The sequence below is a fragment of the Hydra viridissima genome, unplaced genomic scaffold, assembly GCF_058129835.1.
Source record: "Hydra viridissima isolate aposymbiotic clone 2 unplaced genomic scaffold, HvirCarnegie_v1 scaffold_12, whole genome shotgun sequence".
In the NCBI taxonomy this organism is placed as follows: domain Eukaryota; kingdom Metazoa; phylum Cnidaria; class Hydrozoa; order Anthoathecata; family Hydridae; genus Hydra; species Hydra viridissima.
Genome location: NW_028324311.1, coordinates 10,645,005 through 10,658,235, shown reverse-complemented (window position 1 = coordinate 10,658,235; position 13,231 = coordinate 10,645,005). Strand labels below are relative to the sequence as shown.

General features: G+C 27.2%; 2 protein-coding genes across 3 annotated transcripts; both read right to left on the bottom strand.

Moving 5' to 3' along the window:
- Positions 1–1,954: 1,954 nt before the first annotated feature.
- On the bottom strand, positions 1,955–10,928 carry LOC145193647 (mediator of RNA polymerase II transcription subunit 25-like). Its single transcript, XM_090068957.1, has 19 exons — positions 10,750–10,928; positions 9,904–9,955; positions 9,644–9,765; positions 9,263–9,326; positions 9,109–9,140; positions 8,907–9,027; positions 8,766–8,831; positions 7,897–7,990; positions 7,642–7,704; positions 7,289–7,449; positions 6,951–7,016; positions 6,794–6,867; positions 6,611–6,668; positions 5,748–5,891; positions 5,433–5,543; positions 3,932–3,955; positions 3,642–3,692; positions 2,646–2,738; positions 1,955–2,506 (listed from the first exon to the last, which is right to left on the bottom strand). The coding sequence occupies exons 1-19, from the start codon at positions 10,848–10,850 to the stop codon at positions 2,084–2,086; spliced, it is 1,920 nt and encodes a 639-aa protein (XP_089925083.1). The 5' UTR covers positions 10,851–10,928; the 3' UTR covers positions 1,955–2,083.
- A 188-nt stretch (positions 10,929–11,116) lies between these two features.
- On the bottom strand, positions 11,117–12,917 carry LOC145194003 (uncharacterized). Of its 2 annotated transcripts, none has more exons than XM_090068991.1 (2): positions 12,746–12,893; positions 11,117–11,961 (listed from the first exon to the last, which is right to left on the bottom strand). In XM_090068991.1, the coding sequence occupies exon 2, from the start codon at positions 11,800–11,802 to the stop codon at positions 11,272–11,274; it is 531 nt and encodes a 176-aa protein (XP_089925117.1). In that variant the 5' UTR covers positions 11,803–11,961; positions 12,746–12,893; the 3' UTR covers positions 11,117–11,271. The 2 variants fall into 2 exon arrangements, with proteins under 2 accessions (XP_089925117.1, XP_079927702.2); XM_080071576.2 differs by having other exon boundaries at positions 11,135–11,961; positions 12,779–12,917.
- Between the last annotated feature and the right edge of the window lie 314 nt (positions 12,918–13,231).

Sequence of the window (13,231 nt, the reverse complement as noted above, 5' to 3'; positions counted from 1 at the left end):
ACCAAGATCTCGTCTAACAAAACATTTTTTTCTTCCACTTCCTGATTTTCTTTTGATTGTACCAGTGTCCTTAAATCGTTTCACAACGGTCTGCACTGTTCTCACAGCAATCTCCAGCTCTTTAGAAAATGTTTCGTTTGATACACCAGGATTTTCAACGAGAAAATGCAAAATTTTTTCTCGCTTCTTATCTTGATTTGATGACATTTCAATTAAAGCTAATTGTTTTAATAACAGAGTTGTTTAAATTTTGAACAACATTAATACAATCACATTTTAAAACGATTAGCTATTTTAAATGATGTACGGTTTCCGTAAACACCACATCAGAACACGCGCAGATTTTTTCTGGTACATGTCTTAGTAGTGAAAATCATATAGAATTTTTAGAAAGTCGAGATCTAGATTTTTTATATTCAACTTTAAAATACTTTGATTAGTTTATGAAAGATAACTTTAAAATACTTGGATTAGTTGTGAAAGATAAGAAAAAATCTCACGATCTAAACGAGAATCTAACGTCTAAATAAAGATTTGGAGCTATAAATATTTTACATATTTTTACTTATAAAATATGTTTGCGCCAGAAATTTGAATTCTGTAATAATGAAATATGAAAAATAATAGGAAATAAATTAATGTGGAGGTTAAAGAGTTTTAATAAGATAAGAGAGATATCTCGTAATATAAATCCTTGTTTATAATTCTGACATGAAAAAGAAATTCGACAAGCAAGCAAAGATTTTTGCCAGTTTAAACACTGAAAAAGAAAAAAATTGCCTGTTTAAATGAGTTAATTACTTTTGCAGATTGTTCGAGAAAGCTCAATGAAAATATAAGAATAAGGGCCTGTTTATATGGAAAGCGGGCTGACTTCGAGATCTCGGCAAACGGGGTGGCTCGTTTGCCGAGCCAGCCCGCTTTCCATATAAACAGGCTCTAAAGATTACAATGTTGAAGAGATAATAACGAAGGAATACAAAAGACAAAACAGGATATTTTTAGAATTGAAAAAATCTTGAGGGAAACAAAAAACAAAGAATCTAGTAAAATGGCTTAGCTATCCAACTTTCATTCGACTCATGAACAACAAAGATTTGTTTGGCATTCTACGCTTAAAATCAGTGAAATGCTGTTGAGTAAAAAACAATATCAGAAATATATTTTGTTAATATTTCATACACCACTTACATTTATTCTTCTCCGTATTTTCCATTTAAATTTTACTTTAAGTAATACATGTCTTCAACTCATTTACATTTACATACATTGATTACATTGACTACATTTAATAAATTGATTCATTTCTTTATTCTTCATACATCTTGCACAATTTTTTTTTGCCATTTATACAACTGAAACTTTTTTAAATAAACTTTTTTCAATTCCACAATGATTAATGGTTACTTAATGGTTGTGATAAAAATAGTGTTTATAAGTTATGACACAATAGCTAAAAATAGTTGAAATTTCCCCATGTGTTGAAGGTTGAGTATATGTTGAAAATGGCTGCTGCATATTGAGACTTTTTCAGGTAATTTTAAACACAGTTTAATGGTTAACTATATGGTCAAAATGGGCTGAAACATGCAAAGACTATTCAAAAATTTTAACCACTAACTTGATTATGTGTTAATGGTTAAAGACATGGTTAAAATGAACTGAGTCAGCTCCCGCATTTTACAACAACTAAACTGCACAAACTTTCACTATTATCACTGTTTAATGCTAACTTTTCACTATTATTATCACCATTCAATGCTAAACGTACCAACTAAAAAACAATTGTTCCAATGACGTTGTAATAAACTTTTATAAAACTATTGAGTTTATTTTAAAAAAAGCAAAAAAACATTTGACACTATTTAAATACTGAACGGCAAATTACGTGAGACAGTAAGAAAAATTTATCTAAGAGAGAAATTGGATATTATCAGATAAAATTGCGAACAAGTAAGCGAGGTAGTATTAATTTAAACAACAATAACAAATAAAATTATTATCATTTACATAATTACAAAAAGTAACATATCAATTCATATTTAAAAAAGAAAACTGTTTTGCCAGCATAACAATAATTTGATTAACAACCGTTTCCTAAAAACTCGTTATATATTTGTACGTCTGGTATAAGACCAGTTTGTTGCTGTTCCTGTTGTTGGGCCAAAGCGATCGCAGCGACAATTTGTTGTTGCTGTTGCTGTTGTTGTTGTTGTGTCTGTTGCTGCTGTTGAAGTAAAATTTGCTGCTGCAATTGCTGATTTGGCCATTTTTGATTTATTCGTGAGTTCTGAGCTTGCAGCTGCATTTGTTGAGATTGCTGCAAGTGTTGGTTCATTTGAGTCATCTGTGGCTGAGCCAATTGCGTTTGCTGTTGAATCTGTTGGGTCAACTGTGTCTGTTGTTGTAACTGAGCTTGTTGCTGCAACTGTTGGTTTGGTTGTTGTAATTGTATCTGCTGCTGATGTTGTTGCAAAAGATACTTCAGTTGAGAATTTTGCTGATACTTAAAAGAAATATTTATCAGTATTACATATTTAATATTACACGTATATAAAGAGTAAAATATGTAAATAATCTAAAATGTTACACATATTTTTAAAAAAGAAACGTGGACAGAACATTATAACCAAATATTGACTCACTTGTTGAATTATATGAGAATATTGTTGCTGGGCAAACTGATTGCTTGAAGACACAGGTAAATTTCTTAGAGCTAGGGATTGGGCAAGAGCGTTCTAAAAAAGTTGAATAAAAGTCATTTAAAAAGCATTTAAAAGCATTACAGTGTTCTTACAGTGATACTGCAGGGGGAGTAGATTTTTTTTGTTGATAATTTAACTTTTTAGGTACATAATTCATTCAACGGTTTAGAGACAACGGAACAGTTCATGATCATCGACGTACTGGACACCTGAGACAATTAAATGACCGACTAATAATTTCAAAACGATAAATTTATGAGCTAGTCTAACAAAAGTCCTGACACTTCATCGAGAACATTTTTTATGGTTAGACAAACAATAAAAAACGCCCCATTAAATTAGGAAGAGCAACAAATGTTCTCTACCAAATATTTAAAATAGGCTCATGAAGTTGAACAAAAGCGATTAAAAAACAAAGATGACATTACAAAAAATTGTTTGACGAGCTTTTTGTTTGCATTCTTTTTGTTTTTTTTTCGTTGTTTTATTTTTTGTTTTTAACATGGTTGCAATTTTATTTCGCTTTATGTTTTCGCTTTCGCTAAAATAGTCAACAAATTTTTAAAATGCACTTTTTTATTTTACGTTTATGAGTTATTTTTTACTACCCCTTGATTTTTTGAAAATACAACAAATTATATATCTAATTATTACGTATTTAAAAAATCCTTTTTTTTACACGCGTTCCTATTGGTAATGTCATTAGTGAGTATAAGGTTCCCCGCTTTCTATGAGCCATTTGAACTTCTTTAAAAATATCACAACTTTTCTGAATCACATTTCGCATGATCGGAGAAAAATACATATAAATACAGAAATATATAAACCATAACGAAAAACGGAATTTTTATAATAATTATATAAATGTAAATTATATAAAAATAGGTAATAAAAATTTTATGCTCATGAATAGCAATTTTAAAAAAAAGAACTTACAGGGAAAATCTGCTGTTTTACAGTTCGACTTTTATCTTCAGATATAATGGCCTAAAAAAAATGTAATTATTCAGTGAAATATTATTTTTCAGCTTTTTGAACTAAAAGTTTAAAGAGTTGTTGTTTGCTCTGGAATTTTAGTTCAGTATCTAAAAGGAGCAGAATCAAAGAAGAAACAAAAGAAAAGCAGAATCAAAGTAGATCGCCTGACCCTCAAAGTAGATCGCCTTGCTCTCAAAAGCACTGCAGTGTAATTTATTTCTATTAAAGATAAAAAAAATCTAACATACCCTTAACTCTCCAACAAACTGTTGCTAAAATGAAAAAATGTTGAATAAAGAAAAATTTCTTAAAGAATGCATTAAAAATGTTCATAATTTGTATGATTATAATTCAAAATTCAAATTGTAAAATTATCATAATCAATACACAGGAACTACATACATGGCAAAAGACAGAAGGAGGAAATGCCTCCACTTCTCCTCCTCCCCTTTTCCCTAAGGAGTTTTAACAACTTTAAAATTGAGTTTAGACAACGCTTTTTAGCATTCAATTTGCAGATCCTTGATTGAACTTTTATTTTAAGAGCAAATGTAACTTTTGATTGAATAATTTATAAATTAGGAACTCTTTTTTGGTGTTCCTCCAAACAATAGTATTGATTTTTACTAACTATAAAAATTAGAATATAAAGTTATAAGGATAATACAGGTCAACATTACAATTATAATACAGGTCAACTTTTTTCTGCTTTTTTATGTTTGAGGAATGATTTAAGGTAATTTGGGGTCACATCAGTTTTTACCTACTAAGTATTATTCTAAAAATAAGTCCACTCTCATTTGAATTTTATAATTTCAGAATAAACTAATATATGGAAATATATGCAAATATATAACCTAATATATGCAAATGGGATGATCTTGTTTCACTAATAGACTAATGACATTTTTTAGATGAAATATTTCCTTCATTAAGAAGAGGAAATTACAAAAAAACAATTTGAGGACAGTCCTGAAAAAAGTGCATTGACAACAACAACTAAAAGCCTTGATCATACAGAATTCAGTGTTTTAAGCTTATTCATAAAATATTTAATAATCCAGACTTAGTAGTTTGTGTATTGAACTGTTATTTACACCTAAACTTTAAACACTGTCATGACTTCATGAAATCCATTAAATGAAACAATAACTGAGTTTAAAGGTGGTTCTAAAGACTTTTTACCCACATATACATCCTTAGGACTTGTTTTCCAAATAACACCATTCAAGCATTCATCACTGTTTTGTGTTTCACTGAAAAGGCAAATTTTTAGTAAATCTTTATAAGATAGATCTCAGAATACTGCTATAAGAATTTTGTGAATGGCTAATAGTAGGCTATTAACACTTTCCTTTTTTTCTCTATAATGAATTAATATACATTGACTCTATAAGTGCCAATTTTTGAAATATTCTTAAATAAATGGTTGGTATGGGCATAGCTAGATAAACAAACTCAGCCTTTATTATTTATAAGCTTAACTTGATCATTTTATACCCAAAATTTGAACAATAAAAACTATTCCCATCATATTCTAAAATGTTTAAAAGAAATTAACTTTTTTTTTATCAAAAAAAAAAAAAAAAAAAAAAAAAAAGTTCATTTTGAATTGGATTTGACCACCTTGAGATAATCATGTTATTAGTTGTGTCATCAAATGTATCATAATTAGTCACAGCATATATAGTACAAGATTTTTTTCTAGTCAGGGATGATTAGAAAAAAAAAACAAAATTAAACTAGTACCTGCTCTTCTGGGATGACTCCAATGAAAGCTTTTTTCTTGGGACTGAATATTAGTAACAAAACTTTGACATGAGTCTGATCAGATGGATTATTCAAAAAAACACAACCAGCCTATTTGGATTTTTATTTGGATTTAAAATAAATTTGAAGTTAAAAAAAAATTCAATGTGCTAAAAAATAATTAAAGCTTGGTTTAATAAATTAGGATTAATTAAAAAATTATTGAAATTTTTGTTGTTTTAATAGAAAAGGAAAAATTAATCATTAAAGCAATTAAAGACACATTATTTACAAATAATTCATTAAAAAACTTACAAACTTCTGGCCAGTGGTTCCTGGAATTCCTGATGCTGGACTTCCATTCATGATCCTGTACATAGATTGCAAAATTTCATTGTCACTTGTCGAAAAAGTAAACATTACTTGTTTAGCTTGCTTTACAAAACGAGCAAGAGATTGCTGAAAGAAAACAATTAAGTTTTCGTAAAACTTTAGAATGATAACCAATTTACATCCAGCACAAAATCAACGACACCTTTAACAAAAATAAATAAAGAAAGAAAAAAGACTGATTTTGACAGATTTTAGGGCAATTAAAACAAAAAAAAACATAAAAAGCATTTAAATTTTTTACTAAAGTCAGGCTATACAATAACACTTATTATTGCAAAACAATAATTATTATTGCGTAAACTGATCAATTCAAAAACAGAAATATACTGGTTTCTAACCAACAAGTCACTGAAGCAAAAATATACACCTTTTCTATGAGATCTTACTGTCTGAGCTTTGTGGAACAAAAAATGAGATACTATAAAAGTTTTTGATCATTGGTATTTATTGATTTACATTATTTAAGCAAATTTTTACATTTTTAATGTTTTTAGTTAAGTACATTTTTGTATTTAATACAAATTTTTTTCTAAGAAAAGGGGGCTTTTTTTGTGATTTCCCTAATAGGATCTTTTCCAAAAAAACTGAGGGTGTTAGCAAAAAGCTAAAAACACCTATGTGATCAGCACATTAAAATACACTAAGATCAGTCATCGAATCCAAAAGAGGAAAACATGACTTTTAATTTGCAGGTCTATGTACTTATTTTAAATATTTCCTAATTCAGAGGAATTTTATTTTGAAATAGAAACTAATACAAAAAACTCCAACAACAAAAATGCTACCAGATACTGCTGTGGTATGAGTTGCATATGTAAATCAGTAGGCCAATCATTTGCTTGTCTAAAATTTAAAAAATTTTTAAAAGCGCTAAGAATAAAAAAAAATTACAAGGTTAGAAATTTAAAAATTTTTAAATGTTACAGTTTAAAGATTTAGAAACTTTGAAAAATTGGAAAAATTCTTACAAAGTATCATCAAAATGAACAGTTGCTTTGCATGGTAATATGCGTGATATCTTCCCACCATCTCCATTTAAATTCTAAAAATTTCAATTAAAAACTTATTTAATGATAGTGCTTTTAGAGATTTCCAAGATTTTATCAACTTCTCATAATATCTTACTGTTTCATTCCACTGCAACTGACCACTCCAAACAACTTTTCTTGGAAACACTTGAATCTGTTGTGTCTGAATGGTAACAACATTTGGTGCACAATAGAACAATTATTTTAAATAATCAAGGAAATAGATATCTTAAATCATATAAACCTTTAAACATCTGAAACATTGAAGTGACTTTATTCAAATAACAAAATTAATTCCGATTTTGAAATTGTACTTTGGAGACACCATTCAATAGTTATCTAATTACCATTCTATAATTTTATGAATGTTTAATGAAAAAACTTTTCCTAACATCAATAATGGGCGTTAAACCATGTATAGAAAATGAACTTTACCCCAGAATTTACCACAGAATTCTGATTATTTGATTGGTTATGTTGAGATGAAACTTGTGGATGAGAAATTAATCGTGCTGGTATTGGCTGTGAATAAGCTTGTGTAACATTAATTGTCGAGGAATCCTCTATCTTTATTTTCTTGTTTGGAATGTTGATACCTTTAATAAATTTATTTCTAGTTATCTTCTTTGCTGTCAAACATCAATACTAAAAACTAAATTCAAATGAAAATTGAACTCAATCTTTGGTATTACTATAGAGATTAGTTGTTACTATAGAGATTAGGCTAAATACCATATTTATAGAAAGTTAGGTTTTTGGTATTAATAATTGTCCCGTTGAAAAAATACCTGCATCCAGTTTACTTTCATTTTTATTCAAAGAAAACACATCAACATCAACCACATCTTGAACTGAAAAAAAAAAGTACAACCTGTCTATATGTCAAAAGTGGTTGTAGACTGTGTACCTACAGCCTACAACCTTGACAAATAACTTATGACAAATAAAAATGCAATCAGTTAAAGTTACATTTAAAAATAATTTTAAAATTTAAAATTTCTTCGAAATAGGAATATAAAATATAAAAAGTTAAAAATTTAAACCTGGCAGCTGAATTCCTTTAACAAGTATCATATGATTTGCATGACTAGCATATTGAACAGATTTTGAAAAAATGTTTGCAAAATCAGAGTACAACTAAAAGAACAGAACATACATCCACCATTTTTTATTTAAACTTTTCCCTAATTTATCTTTATTTAAATTTATGTTTTTAGGATATAGAGTAAACAATTCTTCTTTTTAATGTGTCAAGTAACCATGTGCAATATGTCAAAAAAACGTCCACAAATAACCAAAAATGACCTCAAGCTCTTTGAAAACAAAGTTTATATGTATTTCAACTTTAAAAATTCATTCTGAAACTAAAGCAAAACTAAAAAAAGATGGAGCAAAACTAAAAAGTTGGAGCAAAATTTTCTAACTTATTATTGGTTGTATTCAAAACTCTAACAAAAAAAATAATACCAATAGTAAAAATAATAATAATAATAATAATAATAATAATAATAATAATAATAATAATAATAATAATAATAATAATAATAATAATAATAATAATAATAATAATAATAATAATAATAATAATAATAATAATAATAATAATAATAATAATAATAGTAATAATAATAATAACAATAATAATAATAATAATAATAATAATAATAATAATAATAATAATAATAATAATAATAATAATAACAACAATAATAATAATAATAATAATAACAACAACAACAACAATAATAATAATAATAATAATAATAATAATAATAATAATAATAATAATAATAATAATAATAATAATAATAATAATAATAATAATAATAATAATAACCATGACAACTTTAGTAATAGTAGCAAAAAATTTTCAAAAGAGTAACGACAACAATAATTCTATATACATATTCACCTTTCTGAAAATTTCTTTGTATGCAAGAATATGTCTTCCACAAAGCACAGATATGCAAATTGATTCCTATATGAAGAAACTGTATTAAAACAGACATTCACAGAGAATATAACTAGTTGCAATCAATAGATTATTACTTACTTTGTTAAAAACATCAAGCAACTTATCAAAAGAAAGTCCATTTTGAGGACAATTTCTTATCACAGGGGTCATGAAAGGAGCAGTGTTAGTAATTATCACGACATGCTTTACAGCTTGTATACTAAAAAAGCAAATAGATATCCACATTGCAACAGTTGCATTTATAAATTATTTAGTAGAATAAAGTTAATATAAAAAATACCTTTTTCTTAATTCTGACATGCTTTTAAATACCTAAGATGTTGAAAATTAGAACATAATACTTTTAATCAAAACATGATAATTAAGACAAGAAATTTTCTGATTGCAGTTGGCACACAAGCTTTTGCGAAAAAAAAAAAAAAAAAAAAACTAACCTGTAAAGCTGTTGCCAAAGCCTCACTTAAAAAACAACCACTAGCAATTCCACCATTAGCAAATCTTAACAAATAAAAAAGGAACTGAAACTTTCTTACAGAATTTTTTTGTTTCAAATTTATTTTGTTTGGTAAAAGTTTATTCACAATTTAGAATATTTTAAAATGACTCAACATCAAAAGTCAAAAGAGTATGCACTTAGTATATATGTGTATACACACACACACACACACACACACACACACACACACACACACACACACACACACACACACACACACACACACAAATACAAATCTAATAATTATCCCCCCTCCCCCTATTTATATATATATAAACAAAAGCTTTTTCTTTAATAATTTAAAAGCTTCAAGTAAAACCTTAAATTTTTTATTTTCATCAGGAAATCTGATGCATTTTGAGTAATCTTTCCAGGATTCATTCCGACATCCTGTCTGAACTGATTTTGCAATGTAAGCAAGCTATATTGTGATGGTTGTCTCTAAAGTTAAAAGATGCTAAAAAATACTTAAACAAGCAATTCCATAATTTTTTTTGTGACTTTGATAATGAACCATATTTACACTTAATTCTAGAAAAATAGAACTTAATCTTAAAAAGTATATGAAACAAAAAATACCTGAGAACCAAAAATAGCAATATCTGCAGGGTTAATACCATTGTTGAAAAACCTAAAAGAAAGTCACAGATGACTTAATATTACAAAATATAATTTAATGATTTTGAGTGACATTTATTACACATAAAATATAGAGATTTCTATAGGTTATATATCTAGAATTGAAAAATAAGAAGCGTTAAAATTTTGAAATTACAAGCACACAAACAGATTAACTCAAAAGACCATTAATATACTCATAATCATCCCGTACTTTTCAACTCTCTTTTTAACAAGGTCGACCCTAAGGATTTTTTTTTCCTTTAGGTACACAGATTAAGGATGGGCACATAAAAATTTATCAAAATAAAAATAACATTTGCAAAATTGGACCTCATATTGTGCAAATATTTTGAAATGAGGAGGAAGTACCAAAATTTTATATGTGTAAGAGTATCCCATGTAGATAGTATAAAAAAAGACTTCATAATATCAGCTTTTTTTTTTAAACAGATTCAACATTTATAAACCTTCAAGCAAAAAAATACTTGGGGCCAAATGTTTATGGTAAAAAATAATGATTTTTAAAAAGCATGGGATGCCCTAATGGTAAAGCTTCATTCTTTGTTTTAGGAATCAATAAAATTAGCATGGGAAGATTAAAAAAAAAAAACTGTTAGAAAGAAAACTACATTAAACTCTTTGATGAGTTTAAAGGACATATTTGCAAATAACATATGGAATTACTTTTTTATGTCATACTCTGATGAGACTCTTTTAGTGGAAAATTTGATGAATAGGGAAACTCTTAAGATATGACCAGGCAGCTTATACAGTATCACGTATAAACACAGACAAAAAAATTACCTTACAGATGGTAGAATATATGAGTTATAGAGAGTACTAAAATCTTCTTTGCAAGATACAGTATCTTCAATTATAAAAACAACATCATATTGCTCCATCATATGATCAACATTGCTTTGGATTAATTATAATCTAAAACTACTACGTAAGGAAAAAAACTAAGTAATGAAAACTAATGAAAAATAATGAAAACTATAAAATAAACAAGAAAAACTTCTACTTGATTAATGAACTTTTGAGTTTTTTTAAGTTTTATGAAGATTTTTATTTAAATAAAAAAAATTCAAAAAAGTTTTACAAAGCTCAAGCTTTGTTAGATTTCTAGCAAGTATGTTCAAAAACACAAGGTAAAAAAAAAAAAAAAAAAATCAAGTATAAAATTTAAATTTAAAGATTAAAATGAACTCATAGCAAAGTGAACACAAAACAAAAAACTACCTAATGTAAAATAATTTAAAAAAATTATTATTACATTTTAATTACTTTAAAAATAACTTCTCTCAGATAACAATTTTAAAAAATTCATAAACTTTCTTTAACACCATATAGACTTTTTTTCCTGCGCAGAAACTCATCAATTGCTGCAATGCATAATTCCCATTCTGTTTCTCCAATTGGTGAATCCATAATATCAGGATAAAATCTCCACACTAATGATTTAATAATTTCAACAATATCTTTGGGCAATGGAGCTTTACCACGCTTCCCGCGAGTATTTTTACCTACTAACTCCTGTTTTCGATCTTTATAAATTTCCTGAAGTAAGTTCTTTGCAAAGTTCTTATGAGAAACACTGCGGCTACGGACTGATTCTGCAAGTTCTAAATACTCATCACTCACCTGGACTTCATGGGAGTAATCATATTTGCACAATGGCAATTTTTTTTGTCTTATCAACATGCTCATTGTAGGTTTGGAATCATCATCACTACTAATTTCAGCACAATCAGTATGAGAACAAAAACTCTGATCAGCTGTAGATAAGTCAATAAATCTTTTGACATGCTTGTTAAGATTGGTCAAACGCTTCTTATGCTCCTTCTCCACTTCCATAGTTGCAATTCTTTTTTTAAGTTGAGCATTCTCATTGGATAGCTCTTTAACAGCTTGATGTAAATGTTTTACAAGCTGAATGACATCTTGTTCATACAACTCTCCGCTATTTTCATTACTGCTATTGGTGTGTTGGTCCTCATCCTTTACTTCTGATTCCTGTAAACAATCATGATATGGATTGATACACAAGATTTCAATATGCTTAAATGCAAATTTTAATTTTATACAAATATAAATATTTATCTACTAAACTATATATCTCATCTGAACTATTTGAGTTTTGTTATTTTATTAAAATTGCAAACTTTTTGTTCATTAAATTAAACTTTCTTTTTTATATCTAAACACTGAGGTTTGAGAAAATTTTCATTTACACAAAAATTTTGCTTTATAACAAAGCATTGGAATATTAAATTTATAATACAAAAAACAACAAAAACAGAATAACTGAAATTACAACTTAAAAAATTTTTGGATTTATGGCTATTTATTTGTTTCTCCCTAGAATTGTTAACTTATTGCTAACTTATTAAACAAAAACAGAGCTAATGAAGTAGATGAAGGCAATTTTTTTGAAATACACAATAGAAACAGAGATCACAACAATTTACCTAATTAGCTTTTTCCTGATAAAAGTTTTATAAATTTAAAGGTGGTATTTTAATGGTAACAAACTGAGTTTAAATACTGTACTATGGAACTTGTTTTTTTTGTTATAGTAGTGAATATAAATAAAAACTTTTTAGTTTTTATTTGGTTTTAAAAGTCAGTAATATATAGTATTAACTCTAATACATTAAAAGTGCTAACACAAAAATCATGACAACACAAAAAATACCAATTAAACTAATTTACCTAAAAAATATGCAGGATTTTTGTTGCAGAACTAAATACATGTCACATTTGAATAAATCTTACAATAATTTATAGGATTGCTTACAGATATGTATTTTTAGAATAACAAAAAACCCACTGCTCTTGTAAGAAGATCTAGACTTCCATTATGCCCATTAATGCTGCTTTCATCTGTTTCATTCATTCTAGCTCGCTTTGAAGATTTTATATCTATTTTTTCCATTATATCAGCTAGAAAATAAAAGCAGCAGAAGAGCTATAAAAATGATTAGACTAATTCTATCTTTTAATTATCAAGAGTAGGAGACTTTTAACAGAATGAAAAAATGGATTGACATTAGATTCCAGATAACTAATTTATTATTGATAGATGCAAAGAAAAGAAAGAAGTGGTTTTTAAATCTCTTAACAACTAAAATTCATTTAAGTTAAAGAACAATTTGACTTCTAGTATTTTCTAATAAAATTTATTTAAAAATGCTTAAACAACTATTTTTAAAGTATAAAAACAAGAGGTTACGGTTTGCAACAAAGCAACTAATAAAAACCAATTATTACAGCGCTTAAAACA